The sequence below is a fragment of the Castor canadensis genome, chromosome 11 (assembly GCF_047511655.1).
Source record: "Castor canadensis chromosome 11, mCasCan1.hap1v2, whole genome shotgun sequence".
Classification (NCBI taxonomy): Eukaryota; Metazoa; Chordata; class Mammalia; order Rodentia; family Castoridae; genus Castor; species Castor canadensis.
The window spans coordinates 85,953,512-85,975,743 of record NC_133396.1 but is presented as its reverse complement, the minus strand read 5'-3'; the positions used below and the strand labels follow the sequence as shown (position 1 = coordinate 85,975,743).

The window sequence follows — 22,232 nt, the reverse complement described above, 5'->3', positions numbered from 1 at the left end:
ATTCTAGTTGACCATCATCAACCTACTGGATGGAGAATGCAATTCGCCAAGAAGTGGCACCCTGAAGCAGTAAAGCCCATCCTGGAAAGCCAACTTCCTAGGCGTGTCTACCAAGATAATAAGGGGAGTGGAGAGAAATCCTTCAGATTTCTAAATCATGCATTTACTTTGATATACATTCTCAAATGTCACACATTCAAATAATACTTTCTTAATTTAAATTAGCTATGTCCACATATCAACTGAAATTTTAGTCCCTTTCATATTCTTAATTCAAATGTACTTTAAATCAGCTTTTCACTTAAATCAATGAAATTATAAGTTTTATATGACTATTTTTTTGAGACAGAGCCTCATTAGGCAGCCCAAACTGGCCTCAAACTCATGATCTTTCTGCCTCAGTCTTCCAAGTGCTAAGATTACAGGTTTGCACCACCCTACCAGGCCTATTATTTTCCTAATACATTTATTTTCTAACATATGTTTAACTATTATACTTGAAAACTAATAGTCCAACTGCCATCTGTACCCATGATAATTTCTTAGTTTTAAATATAGTACAACAGGTAGGCAAGTTGAATATCAGAAGAAACTGGGTGAATGATAGATATTTCCTGGATTAGTTTTACAAATATTTTTGTAAGCCTAACATTATTTCAAAATACTAAGCTGCCATCTATAGGGCAACACTGACGTTGAACAAGTTCTGCCTTAAGATTTAGCTAGAACTTTCTCAAATCCCTGTGGAAATTAGAGTTATTACAGCATTATGTTTTCACATTCTCTAACTTCTGTTGATGATGTCTTGAGAAATTATGGGACATGATCTCTATCCCAGATTTCTGGACTAAATAGGAATAGTCTCTAAGGCTGTGGCTAAAACAAGTTTGAGGAGGAGCTGGGAGTGGAGATAAATGCTTTGGAGTTATCTCTGGGCTTAGTACACTGGATACGAGTCTCAGTGGCTTAGAGGCAATATGGTCTAATCTGTAGATGCCAGAGCTTTCAAATGCTTGGGAAGGTTATTAGTGGTATCTCACTGCACATGCAAAGTCCATAGAGTACACTGAGATTACAGTACCTTCCCATAAAGACACTTTAGATTAGAAAAGAATTTCCCATATGGAATGCCGTAGCATCCCAGTATGCTACAAAGAGATGGCAGATGTGCTGTGATATCTACCCCCTACTCTTGTGTTAACTGGTGGGATGTAAAACTCATCACCTCCAACCATGAAAAGACATGTGATTTACTCCAGGGAGACACAGAGATTATCATTTTTAGAGATGTCCTGACAAGAAAAAGTTTAGGAAGCACTGACCTAGGAGCTTTCAAGGTGCCTTAAATCCTGAAATCTCTGAGTCTCTTAGTGCTGATCCCTAGGATGGCTTAGCTCTGGACAAAGATTTGAGAAAATCATATTACTCACCAGATTCCTTTAACTTTCAGCTTTGGAGAAATCATCTCTCACCTCTGTTCCTTTGGTAACAAATGAAGGAAAAAATACCAGGGATTTTGACTGTCTATCCTAACATAACTCAAACTCTTCCAGCAGCTCTAAAACAATAATCATCTCTTCTCATTTAATATCAAGGTCCCAGGGAAATAATCCAAAGTTGCTTTAAATGTCATAGTCTCTCAAATGGTCTCCCCTGTGACCTTTAAGTAACCATAACAGTGTGCCTTCCTGGCTCACTATATGTCCAAAGTCCTGAAGAAAGTGGTTAAAGAAAAGCACCTCTGAAAACACCCTTAAGTTCCATGATTCTGAGACTGCTAACCATTCCACATGGCTAAAAGAGGGCTGGGATTAAGCATAGCAAATCTAATTGGTGGAAATTATTAAGTGTGTATAAAGCTCCGCTCTCCATAGGAGCTACAGAATACTCACTAAAATTTAGTAACATAAATCAGAACTGGGAGTAGAATGAGAAGATCAGGAGCCAAATTCATTCATTCATCCATTCTTTCACTCATTCACTCATTCTGCTGATCATTCATCAAGTAGTAAGTGCCAGCTATGCATCAGCACCAGGCTCAGAGGCTGTTAAAACAAGCAAACGCATGCTACTTGTGGGAAGTGTAACAGAGATGTAACCCAAGTGCACTAGCTTACACACGAAAGGCAGTGAATCCCCCCTGGAGCCTCAGAGTCAATTCCCAGTGGAGGTACATGTGAGCTAGGTCAGCAGTTCTCACACTTCTTGGTCCCTGCAACCCTTTTCATTCCTAAAAATTATTGAAAACCACAAAAGCTTCTCTTCATGTGGGCTCTATCTACCAATGTTCACCACATTTGAGCCAGAACTGAGAAATGTTTTAAACATTAATTAATCCATTTAAAAATAGGAGGAAACCCATGATGTAAGTTAATGTAAATCATACATCTTATAAAAATTAATTACATTAATTAATTAATTTTACAAAACAAAAATAGTGAGAACAGCAGCTTCTAACATAGTTTTGCAATTCTTTTAACTACTGTCTTAATAGAAGACAGTGGGTCCTCATTTCTGCTTCTCCATTGGAACACAATGCACCAAGTTATTTTGGTTGAAGTATAGGAAGAAAATCATACCTTACACATAAATGAAGTTAGGAAAAGGAGTATTTTAACAGCCATTTCAGATAATTGTAGGTATTCTTGTTTGATACTACACTAATACTCAACAAGAATTAATGTCTTAAACATGAGTGGCAATAAGGAAAAATGAAACATCGAACATTTTGTGCATGCCTTATTAAAATCCATTGTCCATGTTGAAATTTGAATGTTCTTTTTTAACTCATGCATAGTTTTGAAGCATCGTGCACTGGTCATTTGGAAATGATTAGATCATGCAGTTATAAAGATCATCCAAATACTGGCACATTTTATTATCCAACTTCAAAAACTCTCACTCATTATTATTGCTTCTGGTTTCATCAGAAAAATCTTTAGGTATAGGAAAGCTGTCAAGTCACTGTGGTATTTACAAATTTTTATAATATTCTAATTTTCTCCTGAAAGTTTGAATTTCATTATTGGCAACAAATACTGTAAGCTGTTTACCAAGTTCCCTTTGTCCATTTTCAAGAAAATTTTGACGAAAGAACTCGAGTTTGAAAAACTGTAGTTTGCTTTGTCACTTGTTCTTCCATGTAAAAATTATGTTACAAGACAAAACCAAATAGCTCAGTTTGTAACCCAAACAATACCATCTTAGCTTGTGGCAGAGTGCTATTTATGTGTGCCTTTCATCTTAAGAATAGTAAAGGGCATGTACACAGGGGTTGATATTTAATAAACTAACCAAATGTATTACTTCTTTTCAGGTATCCCTAAGTAAAAACTGGACCTACAAAAAAAAGCTGTGAAGCTAGGTGCCAGTGGCTTGCACTGTTTTCCTAGATACTTGGAAGGCTGAGATCTAGAAGATCATGGTTCCAGTCCAGCCCAGGCAATAAAGTTCATGGAGACCCCATCTCAGTGCAAAAAAGCTGGATATAGTGGTGTATGACTGTCACCCCTGCAATGGCGGGGAGTTTAAAATAGTAGGACAATAGTCCAGGCTAACCTGATGAGACCCCCAAAGCAAAAAAGGCTTAGGGTAAGGCTCAAACTGTAGAGCACCTGCTTAGCAAACTTAAAGCTCTGAGTTCAAACCCCAGCATCACACAAAAAATAAAACCTCTGTGAATAGTGTTATTGCATTAATTCCTGCTAAAGTCTCTTCAGTTTTTCCCATCAGTTTTGTACCATCAATATAAATATCAAAAGACTAGTAACCCAAAAGAATCAAAGTTAGCTTACTATAGAGATATCTGTATGCCCATGTTTACTGCAACACTATCACAATAGGCAAATTACAAAATCAGCCTTGATGCCCATCAATGGATGAATGGACAAAGAAAATGGAATTTTACTCAGCCATAAAGAAGAATGAAATTATATCATCTGCTTGAAAATGCATGGAACTGGAGATCATCATTGTTAGGTGAAAAAAGCCGGTACTACAAAAACAAGTATCACATTTCCTCTCATTTACAGCTGGGAGGTGGGGACAAGGCCATTAAAATAAAAGCAGGACTACTAGGTAGGTGGAAGGGGAAAGGGAAAGAAGGGGGATATGAAAGAGCAATAGAGGGGTGAATATGATCAAAATTTATGGTATACATGTATGGAAATGTCATAATGAAAGTCTTTATTTTGTACAATTAACATACACTAATAAAAAAGATCAGTGATATTATAATATGGTGAAAAAAGTTTTAACTTCAAAGAGCTTTTGGGAAGGCTTGATGGAGTGGCTCAAGTGGTAGAGTGCCTGCCTACCAAGCATGAAGCCTGAGTTTAAATCCCAATACCACCAAAGAGCATTTGGAAAAGGTATTGTTGACTCCTGGAGAAGTCGGTGGAACCACTTAAGATCCACTGAGCTAAATTGTGTCTTCTCTAGGGTTAGTCTGCTGAAGCTCAATGAATCTGATGGGCGTGCATTCACTATTATGCACTCCAAGCCAAACAAGCATGATACTGGAAGCTAAGGATGCTGAGATGATTAAGAAATGGTCTCCCCAACACACACTTTTTTTTTTTTTTATAATACTTCATTATGTAACCCAGGCTGGCCTTGAACTTCTGATTCTCTTGCCACAGCTTCCAGAGTGCTGGCATTATAGGCATGGAACCACCTAGTCCAGTTAAGAAACACTCTTTAAAGGAGCTTACAGCCTCATGGGGTATGCAAATACAGAGGAAAGTGGAGAGTTGTTGAAGAGAGTTAGAGGTGGTCTCCTCATTGTAGCCCTTCCCTTTCAGTCTGAGTGTTTGACCTCAGTTCCAGCAATAGACCCTGATTCTTGAGGGCTGACCAGTCATTATATCATTCTTGACCCAGAGATGGGTCCAAGGATGGGAGGCCTAATTGCATTTACACCAGAAAGTAGCAAGAAGTAGCTGCAGGGGCTTGGGAGAAGATATCCTTCTTACTCTTTAGAGAAATCTCAGAAGCAATCCTGACCCTTCCTCTGAATATTTTCCCAGGTGGACATGATACCTGGGGCTGCTTCAGCTATCTTATTACCAGTTCAAAGATGAAGCCCATACACAGAGGAGGTCAAAGCCATAAGAACTGCAGAAGCACTCAGTAGGAGCCTTGATAATAGCAAGCCTGATTGCTACCTTCATTGATCTGAGCTTTTCTCGTGTACATCAGTCACTTTGACTGATTTCCTTTTACTTGCAATGGATTCCAAGATCATATAAGGTTAATTTGATTGTGTTAGAGAGGTAGGAACCAACTTATAGAGTACCTTTCAGGCCTTCCTAAGAACCCTGGGCATTCTCAGGCAGGTTCTGGAGTATTGTAAGCTGGGAATAGGTATGTCTTTAAGGGCAACACCTATAGATTTGGGGGAAGACACTTTATTTTTATGTCTTGGCTACACTGGTTTTCTTTCAGTTTTATAAACCTTCTTCCTACCTAAAGGAGATTGTACATTGCCCCAGAAAAGAAGGCGGCTACTTCAAGTAAGAGCCACAGTGGCAAGACCCACAAGATAAAGATAGAAGGAATTCCTTGGATTTAACATTAGGACATCAGTAGCTACCTCAGTGCCAACTGGAGACTAACTACCATTGTGAATGGAGGGAGGCTGGTAGGGTGCTTGCTAAGAGTATATTCATGTAAGTGGATACTTTTGTTTTTAACATGAGAGAGACCTGAATATATTTATAGGCCAAAAGGAAGGATCTAAAAAAAAAAAGAAAAAAAAAGGAGAGGAATGACAGATACAGTAAGGGCACAGAAGAGAATGAAGTCTTGGTTCTGTGAATTTTATTTCTCATTGTATTCCCAGACTCTAGGATTATGACTGGAACTTAGAATCCACTCAGAAAATATTGGAAATTTGAGGTGAAAAAGTAAGACTGGAAGCTGAATCTGTACATTAAGGTATTGGAGTTATACAGAAATTAGAAGTAGTTTATATCTGACAGCCTCAAATTTTTAGATAAAGTATGAGAGTATGAGGTAAGGTCTTATGGTAAATGTAAAGATAAGGGAATTAAGTTGAGTATTTATCTCACTAAAGATTTGAAGCAGTCACTTAGGGAAATGTGAGAATAAAAAATTAATAAGCAACTTTCAGGACCAAACTGAGATTAGAACTCAGATAATTATCATACTTCAAATCCACACAAATAGGAGCGTTTTTACAAAAATTTCATCATTCAATCTTGGGGTAAAAGTAAAGCACATAGATTTGGGGAATTGATGTATATCTGGACACTTGACTGGTAGATGCTATATAATGACCAGAAGCAATAAAATTGAGGATTCTGATGAAAAGTTAGGTCAGGAAATAGATGGAATGTCAGAGTATTCTAACAGACATGGAACATGTGAGGATCAATGAAATGATGACTTTCCAAGAACCAAATGTAAGGCAGAGTGAAAGGAACAGCATAAAAGCATTGGAAAGAGAACCAGTGGTATGAGTAAAGCCAGTTTCAGGATTGGAGAACATTTAGAGATGAGGAGGGTGGAATCATGGTCAGAGGTGAATGAAATGGAATTCTGATTTTTTTCCATTCTGTGGGTGACCGCTTCAATTTAGAGACCATTTCTTTTGTTGTGCAGAAGCTTTTTAATTTCATGTTCTTCCCTTTTGTGTTCCAATTTTGTTGAAGAAAAAACATAAAAAATAATAAGAAAAACATCACGTTTTTGCTAGTTTGAAATAAGGATAGCTACGTAGGGAGATTCCTTGTGTTGTTTCCACGCACATGTGTATTACAAACCAAATTGGTTCATGTCTACCAAACTTCTTCCTTACTTCCTAGTCCCCTTCCTATAGTGGCCTCTGCCAGTTTAAGATTACTATATTCGTTCCTATACAGTGAACACATCAACCACATTCAAGTTTTTGGTTTTCTTCCTTTTCCTGATCCCTCCCATGCACAGTATCCCCTTAGTGTGTGACTCATGTCCAATAATATTACTGTATTTGTTTTAGGTCTATAATCTGCATATGATGGAGAATATGTGATTTTTGGCCTTATAAGCCTGACTAACTTCACTTAAGATGATGTTCTCTAGCTCCATCCGTGTACCTGAGAATGACAAAATTTCATTCTTCTTTGTGACTGAATAAAATTCCATTGTATACAAGTACCACATTTTCTTAATCCATTCACCAGAGACCAAAAAATGCCATGTTTTTCTTATTATTTTTTGTTTTTCTTCACCAAAATCATTGAACAAGAGGATGGAACAGGTTCTGTCCAGAAGTGTAGAGGAGCGGGGAGGTGGCCCAAATAATGTATACACATGTAAGTAAATGTAAAAATGATAAAATAAATATTTTTTTAAATGAAGTTTTGAAGTGGGAGTCAAGGAATTATCAGTAAGATGTGAGATGTATTGTCTACAAAGACTGAAAACCATGACCTCTTGGCCAGTTGTCTGTTTTTGTAAAGAAAATTTTACAGAACACAGCTACAGTCATTCATTTACCCATTGTCTATGACTGTCTTTCCATTAAAAGATCTTTTGAGTAGTTACAGAAAGACCATATGGCCTAAAAGACCAAAAATATTTACCACCTTGCCCTTTCAGAAAATGTTCATTGACCTGAATCTATAAGGTTAATGGAATGCTCTTCTGTACAGGTAGGTGACAGGACAGAGCAAAAAACAGAGGGGCAGCAAAGCATGCTGGTGAATGGGTTAGAGCTGATAAATACAGCAATTACAAAGAGCAGAAGATGACATAGCTGAAGATGAAAACTTCCAAAAAAGGAAGTGTTTTCTGGAAGGAGAGTAGAATTATATTTGTATATAGGATGATTCTTTATTTGGAGAGTCCTTACGTCAGGGACTGGAATTTTGTTGTTTTGTTTTAACTTCTTTCCTTTCTTCCTTCCTTCCTTCCTTCCTTCCTTCCTTCCTTCCTTCCTTCCTTCCTTCTCTCTCTCTCTCTCTCTTTCTCTCTCTCTCTTTCTCTTTCTTTCTCTCTCTTTCTCTCTCCTTCTTTCTTTTTTTCTTTCTTAGACTGAATCTTACTATATGGTCTAGCCTATCCAGTATGGTCTCAAACTTGTGATCCACCTTTTCAGCCTCCCAAATGCTGGGCTTACAGGCATGCAATAGCTTACCTGACTCTAAGTCACTTTTTAAAGACTTCTTCATTTCAGAAAGTTAAATCTCTATCCTGCTTATTGTACCCTTCAAAATGTTATTTAAGAAGTAACCCTCTTTCTAGAAATTGTACCTATACATAAATTTTACATTGTCTGGGCTCTGGAGCCTATGCATGGTCCTGATGCTAAGAGCACACAGTAAGGGAAAGCAGTGGAGAAGAAACAGAAATGGTCACTCATCCCATGTGTTCGTTAAATGTTTAAGAAAGTGTGCAGAGGGGACTTGTCTCATACTTCATCATTGCATTCTATTGGGTTATGTCCCTGATTGGTGCTAGATTGTATTAGTCACACTTTTTGTCACTATGACAGATATCAGAGAGAAAAAACTTAAGGAAGGAAGGATTTATTTTGGCCCATAGTTTCAAAGGTTTCATTCCATGTTTGGTTGGCTCCATTACTTTAAGACCCATGACAAGGCAGAAACACCATGGTGGAAAAGCATGGCAGATGCCTTTCATGGCATCCAGAAAACAACAAGAAGTAACAGGAAGGGACCAGGGCAGAAATATACCTTTCAAAGAATGCCCCTGATAACCTATTTCCTCCAAATAAGCCCCACCTCCCACAGTTCTACCACCTTCCAATAGTCTATTCAAATTTTGAATCCTTTAGTGAATTTGTATTGATTAGCTCATAGCCCTTATGATCTAATCATCTCTAGAAACACTTTCACAGACACACCCAGAAGTGTGCTTTACCAATCTTGTAGGCATCTCTCAACACAATCAAGTTGACAATCAAGCTTTACCATCATAACCATCCAGGGAACACAAGGAAGGACAGGAGAGGGAACATAAGGAAGGACAGGAGAGGGAACAAGAGAAAGAGAATAAGGTAAAAGAAGAGGAGGAGATTAGGATGGAGAAAAAAAATGAGTAAGAGAATTTTAATTCTCAGAATTCATATTTGGGGGAAAATAGATTATCCAAGGGAAAACTGGATAATCTGAAGCCTCAGGGCCACAGAAGGAGTACAGACTGGCATTCCACCAGGTGATGCTCTGTGAACATAGATTTTGCTGGGAATGGAGCCTTATGGAGTTTGGTACTGTGGCAGATTCACACCTAGATGTTGGCAACAGTAAAATAATCTCACTGGGCTCTTAGTGGACTGAAAAATATTAGAAAACTGTATAATGCCAAGTACTAGTGGGGAGCATGGGAATTTAGTAATTCTCAATATTGCTGCTGAGAGAGAGTATAGACTGGTATAGCCATCTGAGCAGTATATAGACAAATTAAGTGTTCATAATCTTTATGAGCCAGAAACTCTATTCCTGCTATACATCCCAGAGAAATTCCTGCAAAAGTTCTTAAAGTAATATTCACAAAGACAACCATTGTAGCATTATTTATAGAAATGGGCATCAGGAAGAGCCTGGGTGTCCATTAGTAGGAGGACAGGTAAAATGTGGTAGATGCCCATAAGGAAGGACTCTACAACAGTCAGAATCAATGGACTAGACCTATGTTGTCCTAAAATCTATTGCAAAGTTGCAACTGTTCTGTATATGTACTGCTGGATATGGTAGTCCCTAGCCATATGAGCTTATTTCAAAATAAATTAATTAAAAATCTTTAATAAAAATTTGGTTCCTCTGGTATACTAGCTACATCCAAAGTGCTCAACATTCACTTGGGACTAGGAACTACCATATTGGATAAAGTAGATACAGAAGAGTATCTTTATTTCAGAAAGCTCTGCTGGGCTACATTCACACATAGCAATATGAGTGGATCTTAAAAATTATATAGTGTTGAGTCAAAAAAAATGAGAATCAGGATGGTGTGACATTACATCACCATTTACTTAAACTAAAAATACATGATCACTTCTTGGCCTTCTGACTAAGATTAAGTGTAAACATACATGAATATAAAACAATTATTCACAATTTGCAAGAAAAAGAAAGAATAAATGTTAAGGAAATTAGAGTGTTTGCCTATGGGGAAGGGCAGGTAGGAAGTATGAGAAGGAATAAATGAAAACATACAGAGATATTAAGAATCACTGGAAAGAGAGGGCTTTTATAAACTTATGATACAATGTGCTATGAATTGAGGAGTATGATTGACCCAATCCTAGCACTGAGATCACAAAATCCAAACAATAAAAAAGGAAGCACACAAAAATCTAGCATGTAGCTCTTGGCCAGAAGCACTCACTTTCTTGTAAATTTGCCAAAATGAGAAAGAGGAGTTGCAGCCAATATATGTTCTCTAGCCTTCTAGAAAACGTGGGATTGTTCTTTTCCCCACATACATGTCAATCTACAAAAAAAGGGGGAAATAGATGTCAAGGGAATGGACACTGTTGAAAGGGAGTGCCCCACACTGTAACCATGGCAAAACTGGAGGAGTCTACAATGTTATCTAACATGTTGCCCACATCATTGTAAACAAGAAAGTTAAGGGTATGATTGTGGCTAAGAGAATTAATGAGTGTATTAAGCACATCAAGCACATCAAGCACTCTAAGAGCAGAGATAGCTCCCAGGAACATGTAAAGTAAAATGATCAGTAAAAGAAGGAAGTCAAAGAGAAAGGAACCTGGGTTAACCTGAAGTACTGGCCAGCTCTACCCAGAGGAGCACATTTTGTGAGAACCAATGGAAAAGAGACAGAGCTTCTGGAAACTACTTCCTATGAATTTATGATGTAGTAGATATAAAAAAAAGAAATAAAAATACTTCTGGACTATAAATTTATTTCTCTTAATTGACTAGAAGGGTGGTGTCTGATCCTCCAAAGAAATATTTAAAGAGAAATAAAGAAAACCCAATATGCAAGCATTTATAATACTTTCATTCATGATTGCCAAAACCTGGAAGCAATTAACATGTTCATTAGCAAACAGATAAATAAGATAATATGTGAATATAATACAGTATTATTCATCAATAAAAAGAAAGAAGCTATCAAGCATTCCGAAAAGATATAACAAAGGGAAAACAGTAAGTCTGACAAAGCTATATATTCTGTGATTCCAACAATATGACACTGTGGAAAAATTAGAATCACAGTGTCAGTGAAAGATCAGTGGTTACCACTTGGGGGTAAGGAAGAAAGAAATGGAAAGATGCAGGACAGGGGACTTTGCAGGATATTCCAATTATTGTGTGGCATTCTAATTGTGGATACATTATACTATACCTTTGTCAAAACTCATATAACTTTAAATGAAACAGTCAACTTTAATGTCTATAAATAAAACAAAAGAAATACCATTTTGGAGGTTAGCCAATCCCAGGATTGAATGCAGAATGTGACTTAGAAATGCTTGAACAACCTCATTGAAGGGGGTGAGGAAGAAAAGTGCTGACATTAGTATATTGGAAATAAGTAGTCTTTAAGACTACAGCAAAGAAACTACATAAGACTCCAATTAATATTTGTTCAGGGTTATTCATAAGCAATCCTAATACTGCTACACATACACAGTGGAACTGAAAAATTAAATAATGGATGGCAAATGGTTAGAAAAGGATTCTTATGGCTGGAGTAGGATAAGGAAAAGAAGGTAAGTTACATAGACGGTAAATTAAAGCTGGAGCTATCAATGTGAGATCATGCTTAGCTTAATATACACACTGAGGGTTACATAAGAAAAATTATAAATATGTATGTAGATGAGTTAGTATACTCATGTATAACTCCTTGTTCCTCTATCATCTAAGAAGGACTGAAGCAACAACACCCCAGTATAAACAAGCATACTTAGTGCCTAGATCTTTGTTTCTAAAACCACATTCTGGTTAAAAAAAATCAGAGCTCCTCTGAAAAACAGTTGGGAGCAGGCAATGTACAAGACAAGCCTAAAGCAGCTTATAGTGACAGAAAGTAAGAAAGTGCTCAGAAAACAAAAACATATATTGACAGGTTATGTCAAAGGCACACAGGAACCAACTGAAAGAGCTCCCCTTGGCCAAAACTGGAATAAACAATTTGAGCAATAAAAATCAATAAAGTAATACTGAATTAAAATCCAAAGTATAAAATAAATATTTATGAGTAAATTTGCTATGAATAAATAATTAAATAAATAAATAAACAGGAGAGAGGAGACCATTCTCTCTTATAGAACAGTTCAAAATAATTTACATAGATACTCAATCTACAAGAAGGTTGACCCCTTGGACTGCAAGCATGATTCAAATGCTACAGCATCTGCCCAGCAAGTGCAAGCTTTGAGTTCAAACCCTACTACACCAAAAAATGAAAACAAAAAGTAGACCCAAACTTCCCATTCCTTTAGTATGGTCTGTGCACAATAAATTCTGTCAAGTCTGGAAAGGAGTAAAATTACAGTAGAGAAACCTGACAAACAATTTCAAGTAGGTGATCAAGTCAACAGTAACTCTGATCAGTCATGTTGGTAAAATTTACTCTTGATACGATTTTACAACAGCTTATACCTTACTCCTCTAAACTCTAGAGCTAGTATAACCACCAGGAAAAACATCAAACATATCCCTTGGGACATTCTATGAAAAAGTCTCACCGGTGCTCTTAAAACTGTCAAGGTCATCAAAAGCAAGTCTGAGAACCTGTCATGGCTAAGAGAAGCCCAAGGAGACACACAAGTAAATGCAATTTGTTGTTCTACATGGGATTGTAGAGCAGAAAGAGGATATACTAGGTGAAAACTAGTACATAAAGTATAGACTCTTATTGATAATAATGCATCAACACTGGTTCTTCAATTGTAAGGAATGTACCATACTAATGTAAAATGTTAACAAGAGGAGAACTTGGGTGTGGGGTATGTGGGAATTCTCTGTACTGTAATACCACTTTTCCTGGGCATCTAAAATTGCTCTAAACAATGACGTTTATTTTTTAAATGAAGGAAGTGAAAATCAAGTGTTGCCAGAGATCTTTGAAGCCTCCTGTCTTTCCTTCTCCTTCGTATTACTTCTCTTTCCACCAGAGATAACACCCATCCTTTTTTTTGTCTTGTGCTTCCTTGCTTGTCATAAACATTTTACCATACCTGTAGATATCCTTACACAATATGCTAATTTGAATACATATAAATGAAATTGTAATTTAGGTGCTTTTTCAGCTACTTACTTTCACTTACCATTGCATTAGGAGATTTACCCATATTGACATACATGAAGCTGCAAATCATTTATTCTCATGACTAGATACTATTCCATTGGATGAACATATCATCTTGTTTACTTCTAGTCTCCTATTCTTGGTTGCTTTCAGGTTTTGCTATTACCAATAGTATTGCTATAAATATTCTCAAGTGTACACATTTTTTTTTTTTTTTTGCCTTGCAGTGCTGGGGATTGAACCCTGGGCCTTGCACATGCTAGGCAAGCACTCTATCACTGAATTACATCCCCAGCCCTTCTAGAGTATACATGTAAAACTTCCCATGTAGTAAATGCCTACATTGCTGGGTCATTGGCATTCACATTTTCAACCTTACTTTTATGAAAGTTGTCATATCAGTATAGATTACCATCAGCAACTATTTAATTTTTTTGAATTTTGTTCCTTGGAAAATTCCTGGAGACCCAAAGAGACCCTTAGATTGATTTTTTCAAAGTTTTAAAATATATATGATTTAAAAACAAAATATTAACTACTTAATATTTATAATAAGAATAAAATAAAGTAGATGCCAAAAATGTGTACATTACAAACTGCCACAGGCTAACTTGTCCTGAGAGATTCATTTACTTAAAATAGTTTTCCTGCCATCTGTGTGCATATATTTGAACTTGGTGTAAAAGTGAAGAAATAAAAACTTGGCATGTCCCTACTGAAAAGGTGCCAGGTTCTGTTCTTGTAAACTGGCCTTAATCTGAGAAACTACTAGCCTTTTAGGCTTAATTATATTCCAAAAGGAAAGAAGGAAGGATGAAGGGAGGGAGGAAGGAAGGAGATATATATATATATATATATATATATATATATATATCTCCATATACATGCATACATATATATGTATATATGTGTGTATATATATTCTATATATCCTTGCTCTATAAAGCAAGATCTCAATCTTGCCTCCAAGGAGGAATAAAGTAATTAAGCCTGAATTTTATTTTTCCTTCAAAAACTCCAATAACTTGCATTCAAGCCACTTCAGCATATCTAGAAGAGCATTTGAAGTACTATAAAATTCATCACTCCTGCATTCAAAATTCCTTTGAAGTAAAAATCTACATTTCTGTACAGAAACAGAAAATAACAGCACTCTCAATACTATAAATTAGTGCAGTCTGCTAGAACAAGTTATATAAGTGCTGAAGACCCTACCTTGAAGTTGCTACCATTCATTCTCCCATGTCTCAGATGGTGCTGTCATTCTACAAATTTGTTCACTGTTATTCTAGATAGCTCACTGTAGAGGACAGCAAAGAAAGAAGGAGAAATAAATCTTGAAGTTTCTCCTCAAATAGGAAAATGGAAAGATCCGTGGAAAAAAAGTTAGGGATATGGGAATACTTTAATAGCTTCCTGTTCATCCAAAGTTCACCTGCAAGTATAAAATTATTCCCAGTATTACATTTGAAGCCAATTAAAAAGCTCAGTAACTGCTACTTGAGAAGTTTATTCGCCACAGCTCTGACAGTGGATTCTAGGCACAAGGAGCATGCAATACGGGGATCATCTCTGTGATTTTCTCTCTGCATTTCTGTAAGGCCATTCTCACAAGAACACTGAACATACTATCTTTATTCCCATATATCACACCTATCTATTTTGCCTGTGGGCAACATAATATTCCACCAAGGAAAGTGGAAACATGACTACTCAAACGTAGAAGCTATGAGTGAAATAAGAATTCCCAAATTCTTCTTAAATAAATATATCTACTTACTTAAGTATTTCTTGACAGAGTTCACCTTCTGCATTAAGGCTTATATGAGAAATCACTCAATGGACAAGGATATTAAAAAGACATTAGCATAAAAACCATAATGTACCCATCTATACAAATCAGACTGCGTATGTTTTCCCTGTCTTAACCACTGCCAGAGCTCCTTTTATCCAACTATGAAAAAGAACATATTTTGGGAAAAAAACTAAAGCATTAGAAATAGTAACTATGAGAAAAACATAATCCCTTTGACCTGAATTCAAGTGATGGATACATAAAATGTTAGGTAGATGACCCTGAGTAATACATTTTCTCTCCCTGAACCTCACTGTTCTCCAGTGTTGGAATAGGTGGAAGACAGAAGTTGGCAAAAGATCTGTCATCAAAACCAGTTCTTTTAACCACGACACTAGATTGCTTTAGACACTATAAACAGCACCTTGCATGTGGGAACCTACTACATCTCTGAAGACTGATTGATCTATCTTCAGGAATACTTTCTTTAATCAACAGTCATGACATAAAGAGAAAATGAGGCATAAGGAAAATAATTTTCTTAGCTAGGTCTTACACATGCAAAAGCTCAATAGTTTGGTCTAAAATAGAAGGGCATCCTCTTCAAATACTGATACTGATAAATATATACTGTTCATAGCACAGAAAACTTGGAGGCCACACTCCAGGTTAACTCTCTCTCAAAATTAAATATACCTCTTGAGTAGAAGTGTTTACTTTTTGAAAGCCAAAATGTGAAATTTTAGTTGGGATTTGCAATTTTAATTGATAAATTTGGCAAACCTTCAAATTCTCCTGAGAGAATGCTAAGACTTATGTACCTAAGTATTTTAAATTAGAAATTGCAATTATTTTGCAATACTTAACAGAGTTTTACAACACAACCAAAAGCAAGGATATTAATTACCTGATTAAGAGTTGCCAGAGAAGTACCATAAAGAAGAGCATCAGCCTCAGTACAATGGATTTTGGTGGAAAGGGTGGCAAGCTGGAAGCAACTAGCAGCATTCCAATTCAAAACTACGTGTCACCAAACAAGACAAAACTTTAAGTCATAGCTAGCCCTTGCACCACAATTTGTAAACATCACCTCCGAGAACAAGAGATATAGATGACTCCTCCCTTTCCATGTGGGATTAACAAGTCTGATGGCTGAGATGTCTGGAGCCAAGATTCACTACTTTCAATGTCTGAGTCAGCCCTCCCTGCCAGGCCTTTAGGTGGAGAGCCATGCCCCACTCCCCCAAACAAGTCCATGGTCCCCACTACTCTCTATCACAAATCCATTCTAGACAGGCTGATCTCCACGTTATATCACAGACATACCATTCCCGTTTTCATATTCACTTCCACACCACCATCCTCTGCTTGTCTTTTTCCCATGACCTCAAATGCCTTCACTTCTCTTGGATCAAACCAAATTCAATCTACCTTTATTCATTTGTGTTTGGTTTTGTTGACTGCAGTCAGACTTTTGAGAAAACCCTTCTTTGAAATGAGAAAACCCTTGAGGTGGTAAGTCTTCATCCTCAAAGAAGAAGGAAGCCAAAGCTTGTTTTTGTTCATTTGTTTTGACTTTTTTCCACCCAAAAGAATAAAAAGATCTGATTTGTTCAAGGCCTGTAAATTGTTCAAAGTCTTCCATTGGAGCCTGCCTGCTCTTATATGGAAACACCTCAACATTTTCATACTTACCAACATCCGAAGAGACAATCAGGTATTATTACAGCTTTTACAGATATCTTTGTGTTTCTGATGACTAGAGAGTACTTGAGGGCAGGAGCTTTTTTATCTTTTAACTTCTGTGTTCTGTGTCCAAGAGAGGTAATAGTGCTTAAGAAATTCCCAGCACTCAGTGACACAAATTCCTCCAGGGGATGAAATAAGCAAACTGGATTCCAAAGAAGGCAAGTCCTAAGCCAAAGTCACTACAGCCCTCAATATCAGCCATAAGTGACAGGATACAGGACAACAAAGGTTAACATTGAAAGTAACTATCCTTGAACCCATCCTCCATGATCTTGGATTCCTCTCCCTTTCTTATCAGCTTGGCTCCACCAACCTACCTGAGATTCATTCCTGCTCCCCTTTGAAACACTGGACCAGAAGAAATAGGCACCAAGACATCTCTGGTTCTGAGTATATAGTTGGCTGGGAGGGTGGAAGATAATCAATGCATTTAAAAAATGCATCTAGCCATCAAGTGAAAGAGTGCTCCTGTGCCTATGTGTAGATGCCAAGTTGCAGCAGGTTACTATAGCAACCCCAACAGGGTGCTGCAGTGGGCAGCTTTGCACAGAGGTGCAGAAAACCCATTCTTTAATATCGGAGATTTTTACCATACACAGCAGATTCTAGTAGGCATGCCACAGTATTAGGCCTCAGCTTTGGGATTCTGCACAAAAAGAAGTGGAATTTTAAATACCTACTTGACAAACCTCCCTTTTTTCATCCACACAGGTCCCTCTTCACGCACAGTAAACACTGCATGCAGAACCCAAAACAGATAAATTAAAAACACATAATTCTCCATATTTGTTCTTATATACTATGATGAACAGATTGTATTTGCACATCAGCATGACTTCAACACAAAATTTACATCCTCAGAATGCCCAGCAATTGTACATTGTAATGAGTAGTCTCTCCACAATGTTCCCATTCCAAGCCAGCCCCCAGTTTTTATTATGTTATTGGTATTTTTCATGCAAAAAAAATGAATAGCCTTATCAAGAGTGTAGGTTGACTTGAAGATGAGATCAACTGAGTCACACTCCAGGAACTATAAAGCAACTTTTCACAGGACCAAGCAATTTTGGAAATTACTCTTCCATCAAGGTTGAGGAGTGAGGGTTTACTCACCCATTTCCTAATGTTTTCAGTATGAAGATATCTTTGTGAAGGAAGAGCAAAAGAGAGAGAGAGAGAGAAAGTTAGAATGTGACATGTGGTTCTAATGTAGATATGGCCATCAGGAAGCCATGTTCCTGCAAAGTGAATTTCAGTTGATTAAGTGGATGTAACAGTGTCCTGCATGTTTTCATTTTTTTGTTTTGTTTTGTTTTGTTTTTCACTTGAATCTAGAGTCTGATTTGCAATTATCTTTGAATTATTTCCTGGGCAAAATAAGGATATGTACAGTATCACTAAAGAAATGGCTTGCACCATGGAAGGGCACAACACGGTGAGAGATACAATCACACATGGAGAAGTGAAGAAATTTGGTTAACTAAGTCACATGAACCCATGGTGCTTTGCAAGATGCTGAGGCAGGACCATAGTATCTTTGGGACTCAATAATGAAAAGAGAGGTATATTCAAAGTGATGTAGAGGTACTTATACCTTAAGGAGTTTTATGGCCTTAGAAAATTACAAGGGAGGTACTGAGAGAGAGAGAGAAGACCCTCTTGCCCACGGAGATCATTCTCTGTGTTTATCTAAAGTAGTTCTGTGAACAAAGAGACTGATCTTAACAGACCACAGCTAGGTGATGGAAGAAGGTCTGTAACATGGAAATGTGGAAGTGGCTGAACATGAAGGTTGTTACATTTAGGCATGAAGGCACAACTTCCCAAGGATAAACTCCAGAGATTAAGAAACTTAAGTGTTTGGAAGGTCAGGAGTTCTCAATGAATGTACAGATTCAGCCAGTGCAGTTGGGCCTGCACAGGGTGATGATAGAATCCGTTTCTAAAATCACCCATGAATGGCTGTGGGTGGTTATGGGTATCCAAGGGCTGTGAACCATGTGGCCAGGAAGCCAGGAGAAGGGTTTATGGGAGTTGAGCTGAGAACAGACAAGTGCTGTGCTGTTGTGCTCCTGAATTAAAGCTGGGAGGTCAAGAATGGGAAAGCTTTCCCACAGACTCATGCAACCTGTTCCTTTGGGGCAGGGCGGTTGAGGAGAACCTGAGGGCCCAGCATCCATGCAGGATTTGGGGAGAAGTCAGGTGCACTGAGATGCTAGCCCGCAAGTGGGTGTGGAGAATGGTCCAGGAGTGGGGCGGATCCAGGGAGGTAGGAGTGGGGGAGGGGAGGTTGTCGGCGAGTGGGTGTGTGGAGCGAGCCCGAGTGGGGGTGGGGGCTTGGGTCCAGCTCCTCCAACCGCCCCAATCTCCCCCGGGACTCACCCAGTACGAAGTAGGGCAGCTCCGTGTTCTCCAGGTCGTCCACCACCACCATTTCTCCCGGGAAGTCGTTGCGCACGGAGAAGAGGAGCTTGGGTTCGGAGGCCGAGGGGCTATGCATGATGCTCAGGTCGTTTTCGCGCAGGAAGGGCAGCGCCGACACCGTGATGCTTTTGAGCTTGCACTCCAGCTCCTTGGATGGATCCACATCACCGGCTGCCGTAGCCAGCACGGTCGCCGGCCCCCAGCAGCAGGCGAGCAGGACGCAGAGCCGGGCTAAAGCCATCTTGAGCCCCGGCAGCCTTCCTCCCAGCGCTGCGATGGTGGGGGAGGAAGCGAGCGAACAGGGAGGGAGCACCGAGCGAGCGCGGGAGGCGGGGGAGGTTGGGGAGGGGATGGAGAGCTGGAGAGCGTTGGTCCCCGGAACGAGATGCGGGCAGCAGTGAAGGGTTCCAGCGCTGATGTCTGGAGAGCCCAGGTTCTTTGTTTCCAAGCTGTTTATTTAGAGCAGGGAAAAGGGAAGGGTGGGGGTGAGGGGACGAGAAAAGGGGAAGGAAGGACGCTGAGAGGAAAGAGGAAGGGGGCTGAGGAGTCTAGGGAATCAGGTCAGTCCTCAGCTGGCTGGCAATGCTCCCGCTTCTCTCCTCCTTCGCATCCCCCTGAAAAGCCACGTTCTTGTATGTTAATTACCTGCACTGCATTTTAAAAAATTCGTCTTTGCAATGCAAAACCCTCCCTGTCCCATCATCATCAAAATGGCTTGGGAAAGGCACAGAGAGGCATACACCTTAAAGGGCTAGTCCTCAGAGCAGGTGTGTGTGGTGGTGAGGGTCTATCTAGATGAAAATTCCCCCAGCGATTTTGTGGATATAACTTGTCCCAGTCCTGTCTTTGTTACCTACTACTTAGATGGATAAGTGGATACTGAGACAAGTGCACATGCGTGTATTTTTACTCAGCATTGACTTTGCAGAATATTTAAGGAAAATAATTGTTATATGAATGTAAATAGATGGGGTATGGACAGAAAATTAGAAAGACCAAAGTCAATAGACTTCATACTGTTCAGCAGGCAACCAGAACTTTTACTTGGAACTTTTGCTTCTTCATTTCATTTCTGTCACAAATGTTATCTAAGTAACCAATAAAAAGATGATTTGGAAAATGCTATAATTGATAGAAAAAGCAGATTTAGTTCAAAGAAATGTTGAGCTTTTGATTTTAGAGAATTCATAAAGAGAAAAGAGCTGGGAGAAAATGCGAGAAAAACTAAAATTTCTGAACATTCGTAAGGAGTGGAAAAGTAATAAAAGAATATCTTTGGATGTGAGCCAGGTCAATCCTAACTCAGTCAAGAGTAGAACAGGGCAGGTATTTAGACTCCTGCCTAAGTATACCAAGAAATGACAACAATACTAAAAACCCATATATGATCTGATCTCAGCATGACTGGGCAGTGTTGCCTTTTCAAAATAATGGCAGTGTGCAATGAACAGTGGTAGAAAGTGACATTTGGAAAATGCTGGAATCTGATATTTTATTGAACTTTCTCTCACATGGTAACCAATAACCTATTTCAAGTGTGCCCCTCCAACACAATTTATTCAATACTAATTTAAGCACTAGGAGTTTAACACTGTATTAAGCTGAATTCTCATTCTACACATTTATTTTTGGCAGTAGTAGGGGTAGAACTCAGAGCCTCAGGCTTGCTAGACTGCAGCTCTACAACTTGAGCCACACTCCCAGTCCCCATTCTAGGAATTTAATATATTACCCTCCTCAAAGAGGACCCCTACTTTAGAAACAATTGCATTCTCAATCTACCTTGTGGAAATTTATTGACATATGTAAATATGTGTCCTTTTAAAGACAAAAAAAAAGTGTGCCATACATTTTGCAAGATTAATCTAGTTGAATAGTTCAATCTAGTGAATCAGCCCATATTTAAGTCCACATTTAAGAAGGGAAGATCTGTTTACCACCAAAAAAGAAATACTTGAAGTTTAGTTTTTTAAAACAGATATATCAGAATTAACCCAAACCCATAATGCAATGCAGCATTGTAAACTACCAGAAAAAAGATCAGCTAATGACCCTTTAAAAATTCATCCTCATCTTCTTTGCTCCCCTAAGAGGTACTAAAGGAGATAGACTTCATGATACCTTTTCTCCTACCCTCAATAGCATTAAAAAAGTATTAAACATAGATAGGCAAGGTTATTTGTCACTGAATAATTAGAGTCATGCCAGGAAAACTCACTTTATCCTAGGATTTGAGAAATGGCATGAAACTATTCCAATTGCTCATTTAACAGCTGAGGAAACGGAGGTCAATGAAAGAGTGACACACTTTACAAGATTAATCTACTAATACAGGATGGAGCTAAGACCACAAATAAGATTTTATGGATCACAGTAATTCATTGAGCAAACACTTGAACACCTATCATATTCTAGACATTGGGCTTAAGTAGGGGCTTATGAGAAGCATTTAATCTACTATAATTTGAATTTTTTCTAATTTTCTAAAGATTCCCAAGTCACATTAGGAACCCAAGGGAACCATTTGGGAATTATTTTCTATAAGTGAATATCTTTGTAATGTTGGGAGTTGCTATCTCAGATCTTTATAGCCCTCTCTGTCTGTGGAAGAGTCAAGCAAAAGAAGCTGTGTAAATAAAAAGATAGTATATTTACCAGGGCACCTGATCCCTGTAAATATGGATATATTGTTACATGGTCTCCTCTTAAGGAATTAAATACCTAGAGATAAGGGTGGAGATGTAGCTCACAGAAACTAGACCATCTCTACTGGGTCATGCTTTATGTTCAAATGGGCTGGGGAGACACATTTATGTATGCATATCAATCATCACCTTTGTCTGGAGGCAACATAATATAGTGAAACAACAGGCGTGGACTCAGGTCTTCTTAATTTTGTTTAAAGGTGTTTGGACCATTCTTATTTTTAGCTTTCCCATCAATAAAATGATATGACCTCACAAGGCCACAGATAAAATATATGCAAGTATTTATATTCTTTAAAATGCTGAAA

At 38.2% G+C, this 22,232-nt stretch overlaps 1 protein-coding gene across 1 annotated transcript in view; it reads right to left on the bottom strand.

Annotated features, from left to right (window-relative positions):
* The window catches only part of Astn1 (astrotactin 1), a 317,866-nt gene extending 297,999 nt beyond the window's left edge, over nucleotides 1–19,867 (bottom strand). Inside the window, exon 1 of the mRNA XM_074047397.1 lies at nucleotides 19,178–19,867. Coding sequence (XP_073903498.1) covers nucleotides 19,178–19,460 — 283 coding nt within the window. The 5' untranslated portion in view covers nucleotides 19,461–19,867. The remainder of the gene's footprint in view (nucleotides 1–19,177) is intronic.
* Between the last annotated feature and the right edge of the window lie 2,365 nt (nucleotides 19,868–22,232).